The sequence below is a fragment of the Vigna angularis genome, chromosome 1 (genome assembly GCF_016808095.1).
Source record: "Vigna angularis cultivar LongXiaoDou No.4 chromosome 1, ASM1680809v1, whole genome shotgun sequence".
NCBI lineage: Eukaryota > Viridiplantae > Streptophyta > Magnoliopsida > Fabales > Fabaceae > Vigna > Vigna angularis.
The window spans coordinates 21,656,707-21,678,131 of NC_068970.1; the positions used below are offsets into that span (position 1 = coordinate 21,656,707).

General features: G+C 33.5%; 3 protein-coding genes across 3 annotated transcripts; all 3 read right to left on the reverse strand.

Moving 5' to 3' along the window:
• Positions 1 to 968: 968 nt before the first annotated feature.
• LOC108321104 (peptidyl-prolyl cis-trans isomerase Pin1) lies at positions 969 to 5,032 on the reverse strand. Its single transcript, XM_017552755.2, has 2 exons — positions 4,651 to 5,032; positions 969 to 1,337 (listed from the first exon to the last, which is right to left on the reverse strand). The coding sequence occupies exons 1-2, from the start codon at positions 4,892 to 4,894 to the stop codon at positions 1,213 to 1,215; spliced, it is 369 nt and encodes a 122-aa protein (XP_017408244.1). The 5' UTR covers positions 4,895 to 5,032; the 3' UTR covers positions 969 to 1,212.
• Positions 5,033 to 11,671: 6,639 nt separating this feature from the next.
• LOC108323089 (peptide methionine sulfoxide reductase A5) lies at positions 11,672 to 16,170 on the reverse strand. Its single transcript, XM_017555437.2, has 4 exons — positions 15,631 to 16,170; positions 14,077 to 14,189; positions 13,833 to 13,977; positions 11,672 to 12,322 (listed from the first exon to the last, which is right to left on the reverse strand). Exons 1-4 carry the CDS (start codon positions 15,943 to 15,945, stop codon positions 12,125 to 12,127), a joined length of 771 nt encoding a protein of 256 aa, XP_017410926.1. The 5' UTR covers positions 15,946 to 16,170; the 3' UTR covers positions 11,672 to 12,124.
• Positions 16,171 to 17,607: 1,437 nt separating this feature from the next.
• On the reverse strand, positions 17,608 to 19,205 carry LOC108342101 (60S ribosomal protein L8-3). The gene is made up of 2 exons (XM_017579844.2): positions 18,592 to 19,205; positions 17,608 to 18,102 (listed from the first exon to the last, which is right to left on the reverse strand). Exons 1-2 carry the CDS (start codon positions 19,029 to 19,031, stop codon positions 17,760 to 17,762), a joined length of 783 nt encoding a protein of 260 aa, XP_017435333.1. The 5' UTR covers positions 19,032 to 19,205; the 3' UTR covers positions 17,608 to 17,759.
• Between the last annotated feature and the right edge of the window lie 2,220 nt (positions 19,206 to 21,425).

The window sequence follows — 21,425 nt, forward strand, 5'->3', positions numbered from 1 at the left end:
TAGTGTATTGATGCAAAGTCTTGTCACAACGCCATTGTCTTTGTCTTCATCCCATCTACTGCAATTTCCATTGCTTCCAATTGCCCCTCTATCACATTTAATCTTCCATCAAATCTTCCTTCCATCTTGTCTTTCTCCCTTAGATTGAATCCAACAGGTCGAACCAATTTGTTAGGTTTCTGGGTTTGAAACCTAACTAAGACAACTCACTCACACCCTCACAGCAAGAAAACAATTGAGAAAGAATGAATATTTGTATTCACATCGACAAATGTAGTGTACAATCAGTACCTCGGAGCATAATCCCCCTCCACATAACCATTTTAATTTGCACCCTTCCTAACTACTACAACAGTTAGGCTATTAACCTTTTTCTTTCTCCTCTCATACACTTTCCATTCCCTCAGGCAACATTTATAAGAACAAGTTACATAGTCACAGCAAAAATATAATAAATAAAAAAATTATTTATTATCCATCCAAAGTACTGAAAAATAATCCAAATAATTATTTAACAATATTTTCTAGTGAAAAGATGAAAAAACGAGTTTCAGAGTTATAGTATATTTACTTCAATACAGAGAGAAGGAAAATGATGAATTTGAAGGTAACATTTTGATTGCTTCCACTCTTTCAAACTTATTTGCGTGGAAAGGAACTCTTTCAAACTTTTTGCGTGGAAAGGAACTATGAATCCCAAACTCTCACTCACTCCTAAGGGAGGAAATGAAATGGGTTGATACAAGCTAAAACTCAGCGTGGCAGTCAACAAAAAGAAAATACAAAAAGAAGTGATAGTTTAAACATTTACTTCTTTTCAAGTAAAAGTATTTTCCAGTAATAAGCACATTGCTAATTGGGTGCCCGACACATTATTTCATAATAACGTAGAGTTGTGAGATATAAGAATTTTGCCCAAAGGTGGGGAAGGTATTGGATGACTTATGGAGTTAAATGGGATGCTTTAGTGAAGGATCACATGTTTCTCCTTTAATATAAGGACATTCGGATGGCAACAGAATCCAAAACGTATAAATGTTATTCAAAATTACAAGCATACCACACGATTTTAATTGTCATGAAAGCAATATATCGTCCAAATACATGGGGCGACCATGTCTGAAACCTGATATACTTATATCAGCAGATCTTGACCTCAACAAGAATCCTGGATATCTTCTACAGATGTTAATAGGAGATAACTCCGTGTAATCATTTCGTCCTCTTAATAATGTGGACTCCACTGTCGGTATCCACAATGTCACTAAGTTCACCAACTTTAAGAGCAAGGGTTGCCTCTTCAAAAGGCTTCTGCATCTGACCACGACCGAAAGGACCTGCACCCACGAAAGTTATTTCACTTCAGATATGAATATCATGACTGAATGTAGATCCCCAATACATTATGACGAGGGTGAGTTTGGTCGTGCATCTAAAGGTCTACGTTACGTTTTTGAAAGATTAACAACAAAATTCACTGCCCAAACACCCAACAAGTAACTTACAAGATTGTTGTTTCAAGGAACTGCATTCATGGAGACACGGTTTAACTTCACAGCCAGACAATAACTTGACAGTTACAAAGATTGAGAGATTCGTTGTTTTAAGAGATTGAGTACAGTAGACCTATAAATCACATTTAAGCAAATATTTGATCCGCTTACAGCTACGCTGGCAGATGTCGATTGCCGTAGAAACATCAAGAGGGCCAACAAATATATACCATCACAACATCAAATCAAAAGTAATTTTTCACGATAACATCTTGGAACTTATAAAATGCTTCTTAATTCTCGAACAACAGCCTTTTTCTGGTATTCCAATTTATATCAAGCACAACGACATGAACTGAGAACTATTTCATATACTGTTTGTGGTAGTGAAGAACTAATATATATGATTTTTTATATAAAACAATTGACTTCTTACATTTTCTTTTTGGTAAAATGGTAACAAATACTCAAGGGATACTTTGGAAACATCTGGGATTAATTCACACCAGAAGATGAAACCAAATTACGTGGAAGAAGTCACATCAACTTCATACTTGATTCAAGTCCAGGTATTTCTTTCTTTTCAGTTTCTCGTATGCTTCCTTGGCTACAATCTTGTTCAAGATACAATCGAACACTAAAAATGGATATCAAAACTTGGTTTGCTACATTGTAGGAAACTAACTCCCTTCACTATACCCAACCCTTCACGGCAACACATATAATCTAATACAGGTGATAAGAATCTGGTACATTAAAGTGATATGGAGAAAATTCCATATAAAAGATGAAAGAAAACACAAACGTGATGTTTATGTTAAAGCTCACGAAAGGGTGTAAGATGACACAACAGGTGAGCATTGGTGAGATATGTGAATTCTTATGAAACACAACAAGAAATGTCATTGAAAGTTCGGATTTATGTTCTGTTAATTCGAAACACAAAGAAACAAGTGTCATCGGCAGTTTCGGTGCCACTAAATGAGGCAGGCATGTAAAGTGAGACAATTTGAATAAAATACATAATGCATGTAAACCTACCCAAATTCAACTTAGCAACTATTACATCCTTGAACTTTTTCACTTTGAGCACTATTTCACCTTAGAGATATTAGATCCAGCATCAACCGCCCCAAATGTGCTTAAAGTGAAAGAGTACAAGGATGTACTTGTTGCTAGGTTGAAGTTGGGTAGGTTTACATGTATTACGTATTATTCAAACTAACTGTGTATGCTCTTTTACTATCTCACTTTACATGCCCGGGTCATTTAGTGGCACTTATTCAAACTAACTGCTGATTTAATAAATAATATAATTAGAAGACGAACTGGCAACTCAATCCATCAAAGGACAAAAGTTAGATGCAACTCCATAAGTTCTTCTGGTGCAATTCTCTAATCAGAAACAGAGTATCATTACATTAATCCACAATGGCACTTAATGAAAACTTTTATCGTACGGATTATCAGAGACTAAAACTCAAATTCTGATTCAGAAACATGACCAAAAGCACCTACAGAACTACATCTAAGTTTTGTTCATCCAATTAAGCCCGTAAATCTTGTTCTGTTGCGTTACATCACAGTACACTAACAAGAACTCCTCAGATAACTAAATGCAGCTCCACAAGTCAGGCTACCTGCGCAATACTTGGGAACTATGAAGCCTGGATAATGCCTATGGCATGGGATACAATACAACACGACAAGAATATGAGAACAAGACAAAATTTTGAAATTTAAGATATGAAACGTTATGGATACGTTAATAAAAATGTACAAAATATTTTATATAGATTCTGAATATCGGCAAAGAAATTGACAATTATTCTCTCATTAATTAATAACTATAATGATCACAGTTTACAAAAAGGATATTTGTGATCAAAACAAAAAACATGATAAGTCATGGGTAATAAAAACATTATTTGTAGACCTCAAAATAGCCTACAATGTACAAGTATTGTTGCTAAATTACTATTTAATGCTAATAATATCATTATCCTAGCCTCCATTACCATCACCCCGGAAACGGACAGCTTCTAAGTTTGATTAATCAAGAAATAATTCTGCCAATTCATTTCGCTCAGCACCATTATCACATGAACTTATCTCCACTATTGTCCCACAAACCTTGCCTCAATATATATCTTTCACTTTTTCAAGACTAAAGTCAAAGGCACCGCACATAAACTAAATATCCAACCTTTTTCAAATCAATTTTGAACCTCTTCAAAACAATGGAAGAGAATATAAATGCTCAAGATGCTTTAAGGCTAGTATTTCCGATAATATTCCGACGAATTAAAGCCAAAACCAAGGAAAAGAAAGATCAAAGAGGATATTATAGTTTTTCCGATACATATGATTAATCAAACTTGATTTCTTTTCTTAGTCCTGTTGTTTATTCCCAAACTGTGAGGCCCAGTTAAAAAATGAGGAATCAATCAAGAAAAAATTCTGCCAATTCTTTTTGCTCAGCACCATTATCACATGAACATATCTCCACTATTGTCCCACAAACCTTGCCTCAATATATATCTTTCACTTTTTCAAGACTAAAGTCAAAGGCACCGCACATAAACTAAATATCCAACCTTTTTCAAATCAATTTTGAACCTCTTCAAAATAATGGAAGAGAATATAAATGCTCAAGATGCTTTAAAGCTAGTATTTCCGATAATATTCCGACGAATTAAAGCCAAAACCAAGGAAAAAAAAGATCAAAGAGGATATTATACTTTTTCCGATACATATGATTGAGTACTGGAGAGACATACTTCCCCATTTTTTAACTGGGCCTCACAGTTTGGGAATAAACAACAGGACTAAGAAAAGAAATCAAGAAGTCACTTAAAGACAAGTTGACTTCGATCCTGCACTGAGATTTAATAGTAACCGATCTCACTTGACCAAAACTTTCTGATAACGAAAAATATTTAACTCAATGCACAATTGACCCAAAATTTGGATCACCACCACCGACACCTCAGATACATACAATTTATAGACTGACACAATTTTGAATTACCAAAATTTGTCCTCAGAATACCGAACGCTCAAATCCGTACACAATAAATCCAAATGCACTTTAATATTTTTACTTTTATGTAAAAAATATTATCATTAATATGGAGATAGTTTGTTCAGAACTGACCAAGATCGCCGCCGCGCTTGGCGGAGCCGCAATCGGAGAATCGAGACGCGACGTCCTCGAAGGTTGCCTTGCCCGAGACGATGTCATCGCGAAGGGCCTTGAGCTGAGAAACCGCAGCTTCTCTTGTGGTGTTCTTGATTATGCGTCCTTCTGGATCCTTCCACGACGCCTTCCTTCTAGAACCTTCGTGCTTTATTAGTATGTGCGAAGCCCTAATCTCACCGCCAACTTTTGACGACGACATCTTCACCTTCTTCTTCCTGTTTTCCTTCTCCGACCGATCCGCCGCTGCGGTGGACGCCTTCTTTCTCTTCCGATCCGACTCAATCTTCGCCGCTCCGGTCACCCTAGCTCCAGAGAGAGAACGCAACTATGCGCGGTGAAAGCCTCGGGCTCCGGTATTTATAGAGTGGTCCTAAAACAAGGGTCACTCAGTTGTTGTGGACATCTTAGTCGTCCGTTTGAGATTCATCGTACGGGTCAGATTCATTGTCGCTATTTTGTTGTTCGAATAACTGAATGCCCTAACACTGTTTGTGCCGCGTGTCTCCATCTAAGTGGCCTTTTCTACTGCTTAATGATGATTATGCTGTTTTTCTCATAAATACATATAAATGCACAACGGAATTCCAACGTCATTTAGAACTATTCCACGTATTGCACTGACAAAGATAACGAATTAGCGAAGCAAGCAGTGAAGCAAGTTTGGCCCAGTCATTGTATAATACTACTAACGAATTAGCGAAGAAACAAAGATATAATTGATTACTCTCTTTTTTAATCGACTGTTAATGCAATTTTTTATAAAAATATTTATAATTTCATCATAATAAAGTAATTAAATTAACAGAATTTAATATAATAAATAAAATAATTAAAATTTTAATATTTTGTTGGATAATTTATCTTAATATATATTTTAAATATAACTTTTAGTAATAAATTTTTTATTATAAATAATTAATATTATATAGTTAAAATAAAATTAAAAATTAAAAAAATATCCTTTTCAATCAGATTCACTATAAAATTTTTATTCAAATCCATTTATTTTTCTTAATTCAAACAACTTCACATTTTACTCTCATTCTATTCTTTTTCACTCTTTCAAATTCATCCCTCAGTCCAAGCATAACATTAATGATTCTAAATAATTTTACTTATAGATCATTGATTATGCTTGTGCTAATTGATTTAAAAAAGTTTATTATTGATTATGCTTGTGGTAATTGATTTAAAAAAGTTTATTATTGATTATGTTTGTGGTAATTGATTTAAAAAAGTTTATTATTAAAAATTTATGCAAATATGAAGATTTATAATTTCCTAATATATGAATTAGATATTGTTTCGGTAGATATTTTGTAGGAACGAGAGACTAACATGTTCCGACACGTTTTCTTTCCCTTTGAAAGCTGGGATCGCCTGAGCTGCTTCCTTTTCTTTTGTCTGAGTCGTTCGGTTGACTTTAGTCTAGACAACTCGGTTGGCTTCTTACTTCAGGAAGAGGTACCTGCAAAAGATAATTAGGCGTGAATTTGAAGAACCTTGGTTCTTAGTTGAGTATTTAGTGAAGAATTATCACTATTGAATGTTTGAGTGTTATGAAGTGTGAGTTGAACGTACTTGGCTTTTGTCCTCGACCTTATATTTATAAGTTGTCTCACGGACCTAATCTAGCACGAATCCAATAAAATAAAAATAGGGAAGTTACTCCCTCCACCACCACACACTACTCCCTACACCTCTCTATTCCTATTTTGCCCTTTAATAAACAGATGTCAACATCCGTTAACGTATATCGACGTTCGTTTGTCCTTCTACGAATGTTGACATCCGTTGTATTGACATCCGTCCAACCACATGTAGTGTTGCAGCCCATACGTGCCCCAACCCATGAATGTTGACATATGCCGCTTGAAACAAAAAGCAGTCTGAAAAATATAAAATGAGATAAGATTACAAAATAGTTCAATTCTAATAAACTCTTGTTATTGGTGATTATGAGGATTTCTAAAACTAAAACTAACAAAAACACTTGATCGAACTGAAAATCTACGTAGAAGAAATAAAAACATAAAAATTTTTGAGATTACGAAGATGGTTTGTTGGACTTTTTTGGCAAAAACTTAGCACGTAATTCAGCAGCGTCAATGTCATTGATGTTAAGGGGTTTGTAGAAGCCAATTAGAGGATCTGGAATCCACCAATTGTTCTCATTCGACACTTTCTCTTCTTCCTCTGACTTTGGTCGCATTTTGCTGTTACTCATGGAATCTGCAACTTTTGATACAACAACATAAGCATGTCTGATGGTGAAGCAGTTTGAAATTTCTGCCATAGCAAAAGAAGAGAAAAGTTTAACAGTGGTGAAAGATGGAGCCGTTGATGGTGTTGAAAAATCTTCAACGTGAACGTAAATCTCCCACGATATATTATCGCAACAGAGGAACAGGGAACAAAAAGCTCTCTCTCTAATTTGTACACAAGAAGATTTCAAAAGTTTACCAGTTGATAACAGATATACTAAGGGAATGGTGAAAAATTCCAGTTAACAATATCACAAGCTATTTGTCAACAAAGAAGAACATCAATCTTTCATTACACTCATAGTTGTGTACATGATCCAAACTTTCGGTGCCAATAAAATTGTTGTCCAAAACAAGGTCAGATAATTACAACGATGGTTGCAAAGCAGAGAAGCGAATCAAGTACCTAACTCTGGCATTCAACTAAAACGGGTCAAATTTCAAGTTCTTTTCCCATCATCAACTGACACCGTAAGAAACCCATTTCAAAGACTCAATTTTTCCATCATGTACTCAGAAAATTCTTCAACCCAACCTTAATCACGCACGACAGAACCCGTTTCATTCTTGAACCAGACCCTCCACTTTACCACACCCCTTCTTATGATTCCTCTTGAGCTCGAGTGTGGTAAAAGCAATAACGTGATGTTGAGGTGCCCACAAGGAAAAATTCAAAATTTTGAAACATGCATAACTTAAAGTGAAGCATCTAATCGGAGATAGCGTGGTCATGCCAGCAGAGGAGCATGGCTATGCAGCGTCTGGTCGCGGCGATGAACGTTCATGTGGCCACCGAGAGCTTGGGCGGAGCGGAACTCCCCTCTGCAATATGTGCAAATGTAGGAACGTGGAGGTGTAGGGTAGGGGTGTAGAGATATTTAGGGTTTTAGAAAAGTGAATAAAATTAAATTGACGTAAGGTATTTTTGGAATAAAATAAATAATGGAGAGGTGTAGGGAGCATTTGGGGTGGTGGAGGGAGGAACTCTCTAAAAACAGACTTACCTTTAGATTTGGTCAGTTTCCTATAAACAACTTATCGATATCTTTAATCAGATATCTTTGATTATTTTATCATCTGCTGGACTATTGACCCAATAACTTAAACGTTGGCCCAATTGCGGCCCAATCTTTGACCTGGTTGACTGTAGCGGATGAACTAAACGGTCCTGAGTGGATGGACCGAACGGTGCTGAATGTTAACCGTTGTTCTCCACTAGATACGATACATATATAATTATATTTAGTTTTATTCAATTTTGTTCTTATCAATTATTGGTAAATATCAATAATTATTATCGCGATTTTGTTTTTTGTTTTGGAAAGAGTGTGGCTGGTTTTGAAGGATTTGAAAATGGTATAATAGAAAATTTACTAATTTTTCTTTTTATTTTTTGTCAAAAAAACTAGGATCAATGATGTAGTCTATTTTATGTTCTTATTTTTAAAACGTGACTTATATTATAGTGGTGATGTAACAAATATACAAAAAGTTGGTTTTTCAAAAAGTCAATGAAAAAGATTGGAAGGCTTTGATTATCAATCATCATAGCATAAATGAATATGCCTTAAAAATTAAATTACGGACAAATATAACGAATAAAATATGTTATATTCTTATGAATTTGTTGATAAATTAAAGAATGTGAACTTGTACACCTGATATAAGTTGTTAAATATGAATGATAAAAAAAATATAAGTAAGCATTTTATTCAAATTCTAACATTCCCAAATAAATAAACTTAAAGACATTACCTTCAAAATTATATCAAATAGTTTTTGCAATTGAACAAATAGTAAGTATTGGTAATATAAAATTGACAAATTGTAAAGAATTCTTAAAACACAAGAAACCAAACTCCAAATATATTATAAGTTTTGAATCAAACCTTGTAGCACGATAAATTGTGATAGAATTATGTAGATTCAAACAGGAATGTTGCACCCAACAATGAAGGAAGGAAGAAATTTGATAGAAAGACACTACAATGTTATAATTGACAAAATTTTGGTCATTTTGTTAAAGAAGGTAAAGGAAAGAGAGTGTTTTATGATGAGACTCAATTTACACATGTTGAATTATAATGTTGAAACTATGTTATTCATGCCAATCGTTATTTTTGATGACATAGTAAATTTGTGGTATCTAGACATAGGATGCTAGAATTATATATATGATGAGTCACAAAGAATGTTTGTTATTATGGATGATAAGGTGAAAAGTGGAATCAATTCGTAGATATATGATCCATGAATGTTGAAGGCAAAAACAAAGTGGAGTTTCAAAGAAAGGATAACCAACAATTGTTTTTTTTTCTTTTCATATTTCAACATGAAAAATAATTGACTCAACATAAGACAATTACTTGAAACGGGGTTTATGTCCATGAAGGATAATTGTATGAATTCTGTTCATTTATAAATATGAATTTTAATATTGAACTTCACATTGGTAAAAATAAAATGTTTAAAAATTATAATTAGTGATAAGAGTTGACATGACATCAAAAATATAGTAATTTTGAATTTCATAGTTGAAGTTATGTGAAAACCAGAAAAATGATAAATGGTTTGTCTAATATTGATATTCTAAAGCAATAACCTAGAAACTTATTTAAATTTGAGATGTTTAACATATAGGTTAACTATGTTTTTGTCCTTATATCAAATTTTGATCATATTAGATTCATATACATAAGACATGCATGCATTTAGTTCTTTTCATTCAACGATATTAACTATTTTTTGACGTGACAAACGAAAAATCACGTTAGATGCAATTCACAAATTTTCTTTTTGTTAATGTTTTACAAGGTTAACATGATTCTTCATTTATCATGTCAAAAAATAGTTAACATTGTTGGGTGAGAAGAATTGCATCCATGCATTTCTTAAGTATGGAAATTTACTAAGATCAAAGTTTGAGACAGAGACAAATTAAAATTGTGTTATAGTTTAGAAATAAAAATATAATTAATCCCTAACATATCAAATGAAAAATTACAAGTGGTTTATTATGATATATGTGGATATAATCTTTAGGAAGTAATATATATCTTACTCTTTTTTTGATGAATTTACTCCTCTTGATCTACCCATAAGAAAAATAAAAGTGTTTCACAATATTATAAAGTTTAAGTTGTTGATTGAAAAACATACGAGTAAAATATGAAGATTTTAATCGTTGGAGGTGGAAAACATAATACCAATGAGTTTAAGAAAAAAATTGTGATGGAAAGAGAGTTATTTATATGAAGTTATTGCACTCCTCTCACACCATAACAGAATGGTGTTGGCTAGAAGCATAAATAATGGAAAATATGTCAAATTATTTATAAGGAGTAGTAATACCTACTGTTACGCACACTCTAAACAAAAAAGTCCTATAAAAAAGTTAATTGTGTGGAATTCATAGTTATATTAACTCAAATTGGCATGGAGACAAAGGAAATAGAAGAAACATATGAAATTATGATTTCAAATTTAAGTTAGCAACAACTTTTCGGAGCTCATGAAGCTAAATTTTGTTTTTTTGTCAACATAAGGCTTAATGCATCTCTAGACCAATATCATGTGAGTCAAGTTGGCTTGATGCTGTGATGAAGGAACATGCATTCGCACGTGGGAAAAATACATATATAAAATCAAAGTTTCATTTCTTTAAAGATCAAGTAAGCAAATAAAAGTTTAAACTTAAGTATGAGGAACAACAAGCGGACATAAAGAGTATTAAATTCAATGAAGTAAAAAACAAGTTAAAAGTGGTTTATTTTGAGAATTTGAAGTAAGATGGAGTATTGTAATTATTAAAATTCTATTTGTTGTTTTGTTAGACATTTACTAAGTTAGGTGGGAAGAACTAACTTTTATAAAAACATGCGTAAATGCAAAGACTTAGAACTTTTCTCGACCAATAAAATATATACAGTTTTATTTAGTTTCATCTTTTGTCAATTAGTGCTAATTACTAAAAATGTTTGGAAACTTCAACCATTTTCTTTGTCGAGAGTTGCACTTGTTGGCTAAATGGTCGATTCATGTTGTAAGAGGTTGGAAAACTGTTTCTCTCATTCTAATAGGAAGATTTGTCTTTTTCTATGTTCTGGTTAAATTTTTTATTAATGATTAAAATAATTGAGTACGTATTTAATTTTTTTATAATTGTCAGTATATTTATTAAAGAGAAAAAAAAATAATATTTACATTTGATCAATTTACTGTTAATAGGCAGTCAAAAATCTAAATTTAGAATACGTGTGAGTAAAATAAAAATAATTGTAAGATTAATTACATACTACTCTTAATTTTTCCTTTCTGATAATAAACATACATAACAGTCATTAAAGACTAAATATATGAGTAATTAATTTAATCATTAACAAAGTTTAAGGTATTCTTATGAAATTGCATTATATTAATACGTAGAAAATTTTGGGTTGGCTATGAAAATAAAAATACAAAAATGTAAATATTAAAAGATATGATTGAGGAAATTTCTCAATAATCATTTACAGAAGAGAACAGATTGATTAGCTAATTCATATGGAGAAATTTCCTTCCATCAACCACATTGTTTAGAATAGAATAAAATAATTTAACTAGAAACTTCACTGGAAGTCCTAAAAATGCCCCACCCCCTCCTGTGCACTACAAGCGAGAAGAACAAACGGTGGTGGCAAAGCAACCATCCAAACGTGTGTACAGATTTATCAGTGCATAATAGAGTATGTTCCCTAATTACTTGCTTACAAATATAGTGAATAATTCATAAAAATATTCTTTGAGAATATTATGATTCTCACTGAGAAGCGCATGAAATAATCTAGAGCTTATAAAAAAAATTATAAGATTCTAAAGCAGGCACGAACGTAATCGGCTACACTTCCCCTTGACTAATACCAAGCTGAAAATGACTAGTTTCTCTCTTGTCCTCATAATAAAAGAGAAAAGAAAAATACAAAGTTTCTTTTGAAGATGGAGGAGTGAAAAGATTTTACAAGTACAATAATCACAACACAATGGTTTAATCAGCAAGCACCCTCTTTTTTACTTCTAGCCCTGTAACTGATACAAGATATTCAACAAACCTATAGGTAATACTGAAGCGAAGCGAGTTAGTTGGATAACGGAATGTCGACAATCTGAGCAACTTCCCACGAGGCCAACTACAAATCTCTCAAAATTGGCCAACCCCTTTTAATAATATCATTGATCTTGGCATCAATACGCTTTTGGATATCTGGAGGGCAAAGCTCTGCTACATATCCATTCAATTTCGTTGCAAGGCTAGACCTCTCAAGCTCCTCGGCAGGAAGGTTGCCAATTAACTGAAGAAGAATGGTATTTTGCTTGAGTTCAAATTTCTGCATATTAAGAACAAAACAAGCAATATCAGTTATTTGATTTGATCTAGTGGGACATATCTTTGAAAGGCAATACTATAGTTTTCACCTGTTACAGAAATTTGTTTTAAGTAAAATTGTATATTGTTTCATCCAATGTAACATCAATCCAAGACTATGCATGTATGACCATTGAAATGCGAACAACTTCCATTCAATGCCCATACAACAGGTATCCTGGCAATTTCCAGCAGTATTTTTTTCCAAAATAACAACTCTACCAAATAAATAACTATTGCAATGTACAAACGATAAAATAATCCTTTTATTTGTTGCTAAGCCTTTTATAAAGCTGGTTTTTTAGTTATCTAGAAGGGTGGTTGTCCCCTATTCCCTCTTCTTCTTTCTCTTGCACACTACCTTTTTTTTTTTTTGTACAAACATAATATAAGACCAACAAATAGCAAGAGACTCACAGGTACCATCCTGCTGTCTCTTCCGTTCACCATCTGTGCTCCGTCTGCTATCAGGATATCACCAATGAGATTAGGGTTTTGTGTGCTTCAATGAGCACGACACAACCCAATTAGTCGTGTGGCCAGAATCACAACCATACTTCCTCATGCGCCACCTTCTTCAGGTGCCCTGTTTGATGTGTGAAGCCACACACTACCATCCCGTTGTTGGAACACCAGTGCATCTGCCCAGAAATGTTTGTTGGCGTAGCCTAGTTCCTTATCTGTTCTCACCTCCATTTTCCTCTACTAAAAAGGAGTAAATGTAGCCCTCCTCTGAAAAAAATGTGCTTTCTTCCTTTTTCACAAAACGGCTTCCTTATCTCTCAAACTCCCACCATTACAACAAAGAAACTAAAAATTATCTATCATGGGCTTCCTTTGTGGAACTTTGGTTCTTAGGTGAAGGTTACCATGATCTTGAGGCGCTTCTGATCTCATAGTTGGTAATGCTTCTTTACTTTCTTCCATGTCATCCACCCCTTAAATTTCCTCATCTTTACCTTGGCAGATAAATGTATAGAATTGCTTCCAAAAGATTTGGTTAAGGTTCTCTTTACCACCTCAGAATCTAATTTCGTTTTATTTATATCCTTAACTGTCCATTCAACCTAATCACTTTGAGTAAAATTTGACAGTCCTTAAATTGCTGAATATCATTTAATGTTGATTCTTCTGTCATTCAGGAAAAAAGTTATGGCTAAGATGATTGGAAGAATATATGAGCCTCCGAGCCTCTATTATTGTGAAACAGTCATTTGTATTTTGCACTGTCGTTTTGTCCCCTACGATTGTACATGATCGGTTTAGTCATCCAAGTTTGTCAAAATTAAAACTTTTTGGTTCCAAGTCTTAAAAAATTAAAAGTGTTAGACCGTGAATCATGAGTCAGACAAACATGTTAGGTCTTATTTCCCAAACAAACTTAAAAAAGACGACATTTGATTTTTACTACCATTCACTCAAATTAGTGTTGTCGAACATAAATTGTAAATAAAAAAATTTGGAAACGAAACCTGGTGCTCTGACTCTGCAGGGTAAAATGTTCCAAGTTGTAGAATTTGAGTAGTCACAATGCTGCTTCTTGACCTGGTTTGCTCCTGTTCTTTGCTGACAGCAGCCATTCTTGCTTCTTCAGTTCCATTGACAAAAATAATAGATCTGCAAGGATACAGACATTGTTAAGTACATAACACTCAGCACGACGTTGAATATGGGGAGGATCACAGAAATGGTAGTTGAGATCAGGACTTCTCCTACCTGTATTGTTTACCCACATCAGGACCTTGGCCATACACTTGCCTAGGATCATGGCTTGACCAAAAGATATCCAGTAGTTCCCTAAAAGTAATCTGCTGTGGATCATACTCAACCTGCATTGCAATAGCACCTCATAATCGCTAATTTAATTACGATCGTCCAACATCAACTCATCATAATAATAAATTCATGCAGTTATATCTGATACTAAGAAAATATAAGAAAATTTCTCCATTTGTTCAATATTGCAAAATATTATCAATATATAGTAGTCTACACGAATTCAAGAATCAAGACAACCATGACATGATAAAGCATGCAATAGTACTATCTTTACCAGATCTATAGATAAAAACTTTTCTTTCATGAACAATGAATGAACATATGATTCCAAATTATTCAATAAATATCACAGTCCCTGCCATCCACAACTTCAAGTCAAATGATCACGAGTTCCTCCAAAACTTGACAGTTTCATGTTTTATAAAATAAAAAAGGATCTATATACAAATCAAACAAAATTATGGAAGACATTAGTCCGCCCATGGCTTTTGGGGCTTACAGACATAAAAGAACACAAAATTTCACTCAGTCCTTGGTGGTTTGACACAGACTAACCTCTAGAACTCTTTATGCGACCTTTGCCACATGTGAGGACTTAGCATTTCTTTGGAAATAGAAGACCTTGAGCTGTTATTGAATTTGGTTGGATTCTATAGATGTTTCATGATTTCAACTCTAGCTAACTAACTTGGATACGATCACAATCTAGGAACAAGAAACATACAATACATAAGGGTCAAAATAAAAAACACAGAACAACTACTTAATAATCCTAAAAACCAGACATAATTATGAGATGGTTGAGTGTTGGGAATAAGTCAACCATCGCCAAAATCAAAAGTACACCAAAATATCCACATGATTCGATTGTTTTAAGATTTTACTTTCTTGAGTCTAAAGCACTCTGCACTATGTCAAAGGACATCAAACTCAGCAAGGTGGGTAACGACAAAACAATATCTAGACGAATAGAATGTTCTTGTTTCCGCTGATAACTCATTTAATGAAAAGAAGAAAAGACGTGGATAGCCAGAAAACTTATTCCATGAACTGCTACTAGGAAATACATAGAAAATGTGGGTAAGGTTTAACAATCAGCAAACACCACTCTAATTGCTAGGGTAGCAAATCTCACTCACCAATTATTTGATGAAACGTAATAATCTCAATCCAAAATATAAATGTATAGAAACTTTACCCGGTAAAATGAACTGAACTCTAGTATCATCAGAGTAGTTTCAACAAGAACGATTAACATAGTCATTTCAAACCCACATCACAGTTAGTCATCCAATTCCAAGCTCTAGGAATTAAAATGGGATGTATCAGTGTTAGCAATTGATTAAAAGATCAACCTATAAAATGTGAACAACTTCACAGTTTGGCACGCATACGGACGTCACAATTTCAACCAATTAGTGATGGTAAGTCCATTTTATCATATAGTAAGAATAAGAGGCAATTGAGTGAGAAATTAGAGAAATTGGGAACCTTGACGGATTCGGCATGGTCACCCAAGCTTCGGTATTCAGGGTTGCACTTGGATCCGCCGGCGTAGCCGACGGTTGTACGTACAACGCCGGGCAAGCAGCCGAAGACGGCTTCGGATCTCCAGAAGCTTCCGAGGGCGAAGACGGCCACCTGCAAGCGCTGTTGGTCGGATTGGTCGAGGGCGGATGGGGAGACTCGATCGGGAAACCTGATGCAGAGAGCATTGTCGACGAGGAGGAGGAAAAGGACAATTAACACTGAGAAGACTTTATGATGATGATACGAACGGTTATGATTCCTCTCTGGAACTGCCATTTTGGCCACTCGCCCAGGCGTTGCGTTTTGTCTCTGCTAAAATACTACCAAGCGCACTGGGAACGAGTTTTCGTTGTCGTTTTAGGAGGTGAACGTGACAAAATGTCCCAACGCGCCTCCCACCCTCCACCTATATGTCGTTTTGATTACGCACTTCTGATTTCTCTCTATCGTATCATAGATGATAATATCAGGAAACAGACTATTCTAAATGTTGTTGTCAGGCTCTCCAAAAATGGTGATTAGAACAATAATCAACAAAATAAATTATATAAAATCATACAAGCATTTTGTTTAGCTGGCCATATTTACAATTCAACACAAAAATGAGGTTTTTCAAATGTTGTTGTGCATCTCCTAAGACTAAAAATACGGGTTTTATTTTATATGGCATCACTCTACTATGTTTTTAACAGCAACTCTGTGCTACGTATTTTAATTCTAAAACCCCATTTGTATTTCCTTAAACTTTTCATACAATAATGAGATAGTTTAAATGAGAAAAAAAAAAGAGATCCCCTTCTGGTATAGAAATAGTGGTGATCACATGTACTAGTTTGAAGTAACTTTGAAACTGATCAAATCTAGCACCTAAAACTCTCGTAAGAGTCTTTTTTTTTTTTTAAGGAAAAAATTTCTTTTGGTATGAAATATACAAATAGAAAGTAGTAAAAAATATCACACTTTTTACTATTTCGCATATTTTATTTTTCCCTTAAATATAAAAATACAAAATACTGAAGAAAGTGATTAGTCTTTTTCCACAACAAATGTATCAGTAACTTTATAATTATATAACTATCTGATTCTAATTTATTTATTTATAATTGTTTTAAATGGCAAGTTTTCCTTCTTTACGTTACTTTCTCTTTGTATTTTTTTTTCACTTTATTCATCTCTCTGTCCAACATTTTCTACCCGCACTTTCTTTCATTTCCTTCCTTACCAACAAAGGTAGAACAAGAGGATGCCATCGAAATTAATTACTATAAATACAGATTTTATCTTCTTTAAGAGGGTTACTTGTATCATCAAAGAAAATTGCAATTGTGTTGATTAGATATGTACACACACATAGCATGCTCATCATAAAACCTTTAGACGTTTTTACGTAGCCCGATCCCGTTTACATTTAAAGCAAAACGTACACAACAAAGCATCGGTGGTAATATTTTATAATCAATCACCTCTCAATCTATAGACAACCCACATCATGAAATGCTTAATAGTTGGATCCAAAAGAAGCCACATCATGAAAAGCTTAATTGTTGGATCAAAAAGAAGCCAGATTTAAGGTATTCAATAATCATCAATACCGCCTAAGTATACAGTAAATTATTCTGGGTTTGGTAATATACTTTCCGCTCAAAATATAAACTTAGACAGAACTGCTAGAGCTTCCACGTCGTGTTCAACATATTATGATTATATATGGGATTCTATTAAAAATAAAGTAAATTGAATATCGTCGTTAAGTTCTAGAAACCAGTGATGCCTAACATATGAGGTTATTTAGAAAAGCTCAATAAAAGAGAATAAGGAGGTACTTGAAATATTAGTTGTTAAGCACGGCAACTCCGAAAAGCTAGAAGGAATCCCGAAACAAACCCCTAGTGCCACCAGAACAATAACAGTGCCATCATGCAGCTATAGGACATGTAATTCAAACAAATATAAATGACCGTCTATTAAAAACTCCAGTTTTGGGCAGAAAATGGTTCTCAAAAGAGAGATTAACATAACAATCTATGAGAGAAAGAAAAACAAAACTGAAAAACGAGCAATCAAATATACCAATCCTAACAACACTCTCCTTAAGCCTTATCAGCCTTGGAAGCAGTTGCAGCAGCTTGTCCTCTAAGACGACCAGTCCTCCTAGCGGCAATCAGACCAACCTTTTGACCAGGAGGAGCATCACGCCTGACAGTACTGGCATGACCGATGTGCTGGTGGTTACCTCCTCCGTGAGGATGCTCAACAGGATTCATAGCAACACCACGCACCTTGGGCCAACAATTCCTCTTCACCCTAAACTTGTGGTAAGCATTTCCAGCCTTAAGAAGAGGCTTCTCAGTCCTTCCACCACCTGCAACTTGCCCAATCATGGCTCTGCAGTCACTTGGGACAATCTTCTTCGCCCCAGATGGAAGCTTAATCCTATATCAAAGCCGGAACCACAATTAAACCAAACTCAAATCCCCCCCCCCCCAAATTTCAATGACAATCCAAGAACCATTATATCAAATCATAAAAATCATCAAACATTCCCATCACTAAATTATATATTATTCAATGCACTTTAATAAGAAGTGCTCTACCACAATAATCGAAATACGCCAAACATTAATTAAAATCCATAAACCAATTCACCCAAATTCCCAACCTTCCTCGTCCATGAATTAAAGCTCAGGGGCTAAGCACTTCAATAAAACATTAATCCAGCAAGGTACAATCAACCAGCGACCAAATGCCCCATAATTACAATTACAACAAAAATCGAATTGCGAAAGACGGAATTATAATGTTCCGAAAACTTGCAAAATCCTAAACAATTCTACCCAAATCCTAAACCAGTAAATTGTAAATTATAATGAGCAATTCAAAATTGAAAATTCTAACATAACAAAAAAAAACGCGGATACGAACCTAGAGGTGTCATTATCAGGGTTGTGACTGATAACGATGGCATAATCGCCGGAAGCCCTAGCAAAGACACCGCGGTCACCGACATGGTGCTCAACGTTGCATATAACAGCTCCTTCAGGGATAGAGCGAAGGGGCAAAACATTACCAACTACGAGAGTGGCCTTCTTGCCACAATATATGAACTGACCCGTATAAAGGCCTTCGGCGGCAACGAAGAGCTCGTTTTGCTTCTTGTATCTGAATGGGTGGCGGAAAGTCACCTTGGCAAGTGGGGCACCGCGGCCAGGGTCGTGGATGACGTCGGTAACGACACCCTTGAGGTAGCCATTCCGCTCCCCGAAGTCCAGGCTCCGGAAGCGAGCCGGTCCCTTGCGGTGGTGAGTGTGGGACTTGAAGACTGAGCCCGCACCCTTACGCTGCGCACGGATCACACGTCCCATTGCAGCTCTGCAGTGTTCGATAAACCTACCTTTGAGATGGGAAGAGAATTCTAGGTTAAAGGAGGCTTAGATGAGGCTATTACCAGTGCTAGGTTTCCTCTTTCTGGGTTTATGTCTGGGCCGGCCCAATTTAAATTAGTTCATAAATAAACATTTTACTATAATTACACTTTCAATGTTTTATTAATTTCATTCGGTATTACAGCGTACAAGTAAATTACTTAAACTAAAATTTCAAGATGTGGTTTGCTTTAAATTATATATTTAAACTCTCAATCAAAATCTAATCTAAATTTTGAGTTTAAAATAAAACAATTTATAAAAAAAATTGCTTATATTTTTATACATACGGAATTTCACTTTGTTACCCAAATATATTATTTTACTTTTATACCAAAATATTCAAGTGAAGTATTTATACTCAGAAATTATTGATATTCTACTTCCACAATAATCATAAGAAACTTTCGATACACACAAGTCATGAGATGATGATGATGATAAATTTCTCTTTGATTTACACTTACAACTCAGTCATCAATCATTAAAAAATATTATTTAAAAAAATAACAATTGAATGATTAATTACATAAAAAGAAATAATAAGTAGTTTATAAAATATATACTCTATTATTTATATTTAAATATGCTTTCAGTATTATACTAAAAGATAATGTTATCTAAAGTATATATACAATCTTATTAGGGATAAACACTTTTTAGTTATTATTTTTTAAATTGTTTGTCATCATTATATGAAAAATATATATAATATCATTAATTATGTGTAATTAAAAAAATCTTTAAACATATAATATTTTAAATATTCATGATTAAATTTTAGTTAACTTTTTCTACTAAAATATGATAAAACCAAAATATGAGTTTAAAAGTAATTTGTTTTAAATTGTTTGTTTTAAAAATCATATCATCAGTTGTCTGAAAAAATAAATAATACAATTAATTATGGGTAACTAAAAACTACTTTTTTATTTCCAAATATAAAATTGAAATATAATCCTTTTAAATATTCATGATCAACTTTTTAATTAATTTTTACATATAAATTTTGTTCAAACCAAAATATAAGTTTATTGAAGAATGTATAATTTTAAATTATCGAATAACAATAATATATTACTTATAGCTTGAAAAAAATATTTATTTTAAAAAATATTTATTTTTAAAACATATTTTTCTAAATATTTTATGTGTGTTAACTAAATTATTTAATTATTTAATATATATTTTTTATAGTTATATATCAATAATTTTAATTTTGTAGTTACATTCAAAGTTCATCCAGCAAGTTTAAATTAGTTTTATAAGATTAGATTGATTTGACCATCAATTTAATTTAAGATCTGATTTAGGATAAAAGTTACGTTAGCAGCTAGTTTAAATTAAATTGTTACTTCAACTTTAACATGGAGTAACAATTAGTTTAAATTAAATTGACACTTTAGCTTGACTAGGGTTGGCCTAACAGTTAACTTTATTTAAATCTACACTTCAATTTAACTAAGATTGGCTTAACAACCAATTTAAATTAAATCAACACTTTAGGTCAGTTATAGATTGATCTAGTAGTTAATTTAAGCTAAATTAACACTGTCCCTTTGTTCATTTAAATGGATTTAGGGAAGAATGATTGAGTAGATTTGAAGATAAATTTTTTTGTTATTTATTTGAGTGAATATGGAGGTTGTTCATTTAAATGGATTTAGGGAAGAATGATTGAGTAGATTTGAAGATAATTTTTTTTGTTATTTATTTGAGTGAATATGGAGGTAAGTGACAGTAAATTTGGAAGCAACGTTTGTGAGAATTAGTGTAGGATTTGATCGATGTGACAGATTAAAAAAATTTATTTCCAAATCCACTCTCACCTACCTCCAAATTCAATCAAATAAATAACAACAAAAATTATCTTCAAATCCTCTCAAATTCACTCAATCACTCTCCCCCAAATTCATTCATTCAAGTGATCGACACTCCAACTCAACGGAGGATTAAGTTGAGAACTAGTTTAAATTAAACTGACACTTTCAGCTCAGTTGCGAGCTAGCTTAACATCAAATTTATATTGAACTCGGGTTGACGATTGGTTTGATAACCTGTTTAAACTAAATCGTCACTTCAACTCAGCTCATATTGGTTTAACAACCCGTTTAAATTAAATCAACACTCCAATTTGGGTTGCAAGTTGTCCTATTAGTCAATTTTAACTAAATAAACACTTTAGTTTAGCTAAATCTTAGCATCTACATTGACACTCCAATTCAGCTAAAAGTTGACCAAATATCTAGTTTAAACTAAATCAACACTCCAACTCAACAAGAGGTTGACTTGCACCAATTGGTTTAAACTAAATTAATACTTTAGCTCAGCTAG

Coding starts and splice junctions, on each gene's coding strand:
- LOC108321104 (XM_017552755.2), bottom strand. CDS start 4,894: ATGTCGTCGTCAAAAGTTGGCGGTGAGATTAGGGCTTCGCACATACTA. Junction 1,338..4,650: donor CAAGCGCGGCGGCGATCTTG/GTCAGTTCTGAA, acceptor TCGTGGGTGCAG/GTCCTTTCGGTCGTGGTCAG.
- LOC108342101 (XM_017579844.2), bottom strand. CDS start 19,031: ATGGGACGTGTGATCCGTGCGCAGCGTAAGGGTGCGGGCTCAGTCTTC. Junction 18,103..18,591: donor CCTGATAATGACACCTCTAG/GTTCGTATCCGC, acceptor GCTTTGATATAG/GATTAAGCTTCCATCTGGGG.
- LOC108323089 (XM_017555437.2), bottom strand. CDS start 15,945: ATGGCAGTTCCAGAGAGGAATCATAACCGTTCGTATCATCATCATAAA. Junction 14,190..15,630: donor ACCATGCCGAATCCGTCAAG/GTTCCCAATTTC, acceptor ATTGCAATGCAG/GTTGAGTATGATCCACAGCA. Junction 13,978..14,076: donor GATGTGGGTAAACAATACAG/GTAGGAGAAGTC, acceptor GTATCCTTGCAG/ATCTATTATTTTTGTCAATG.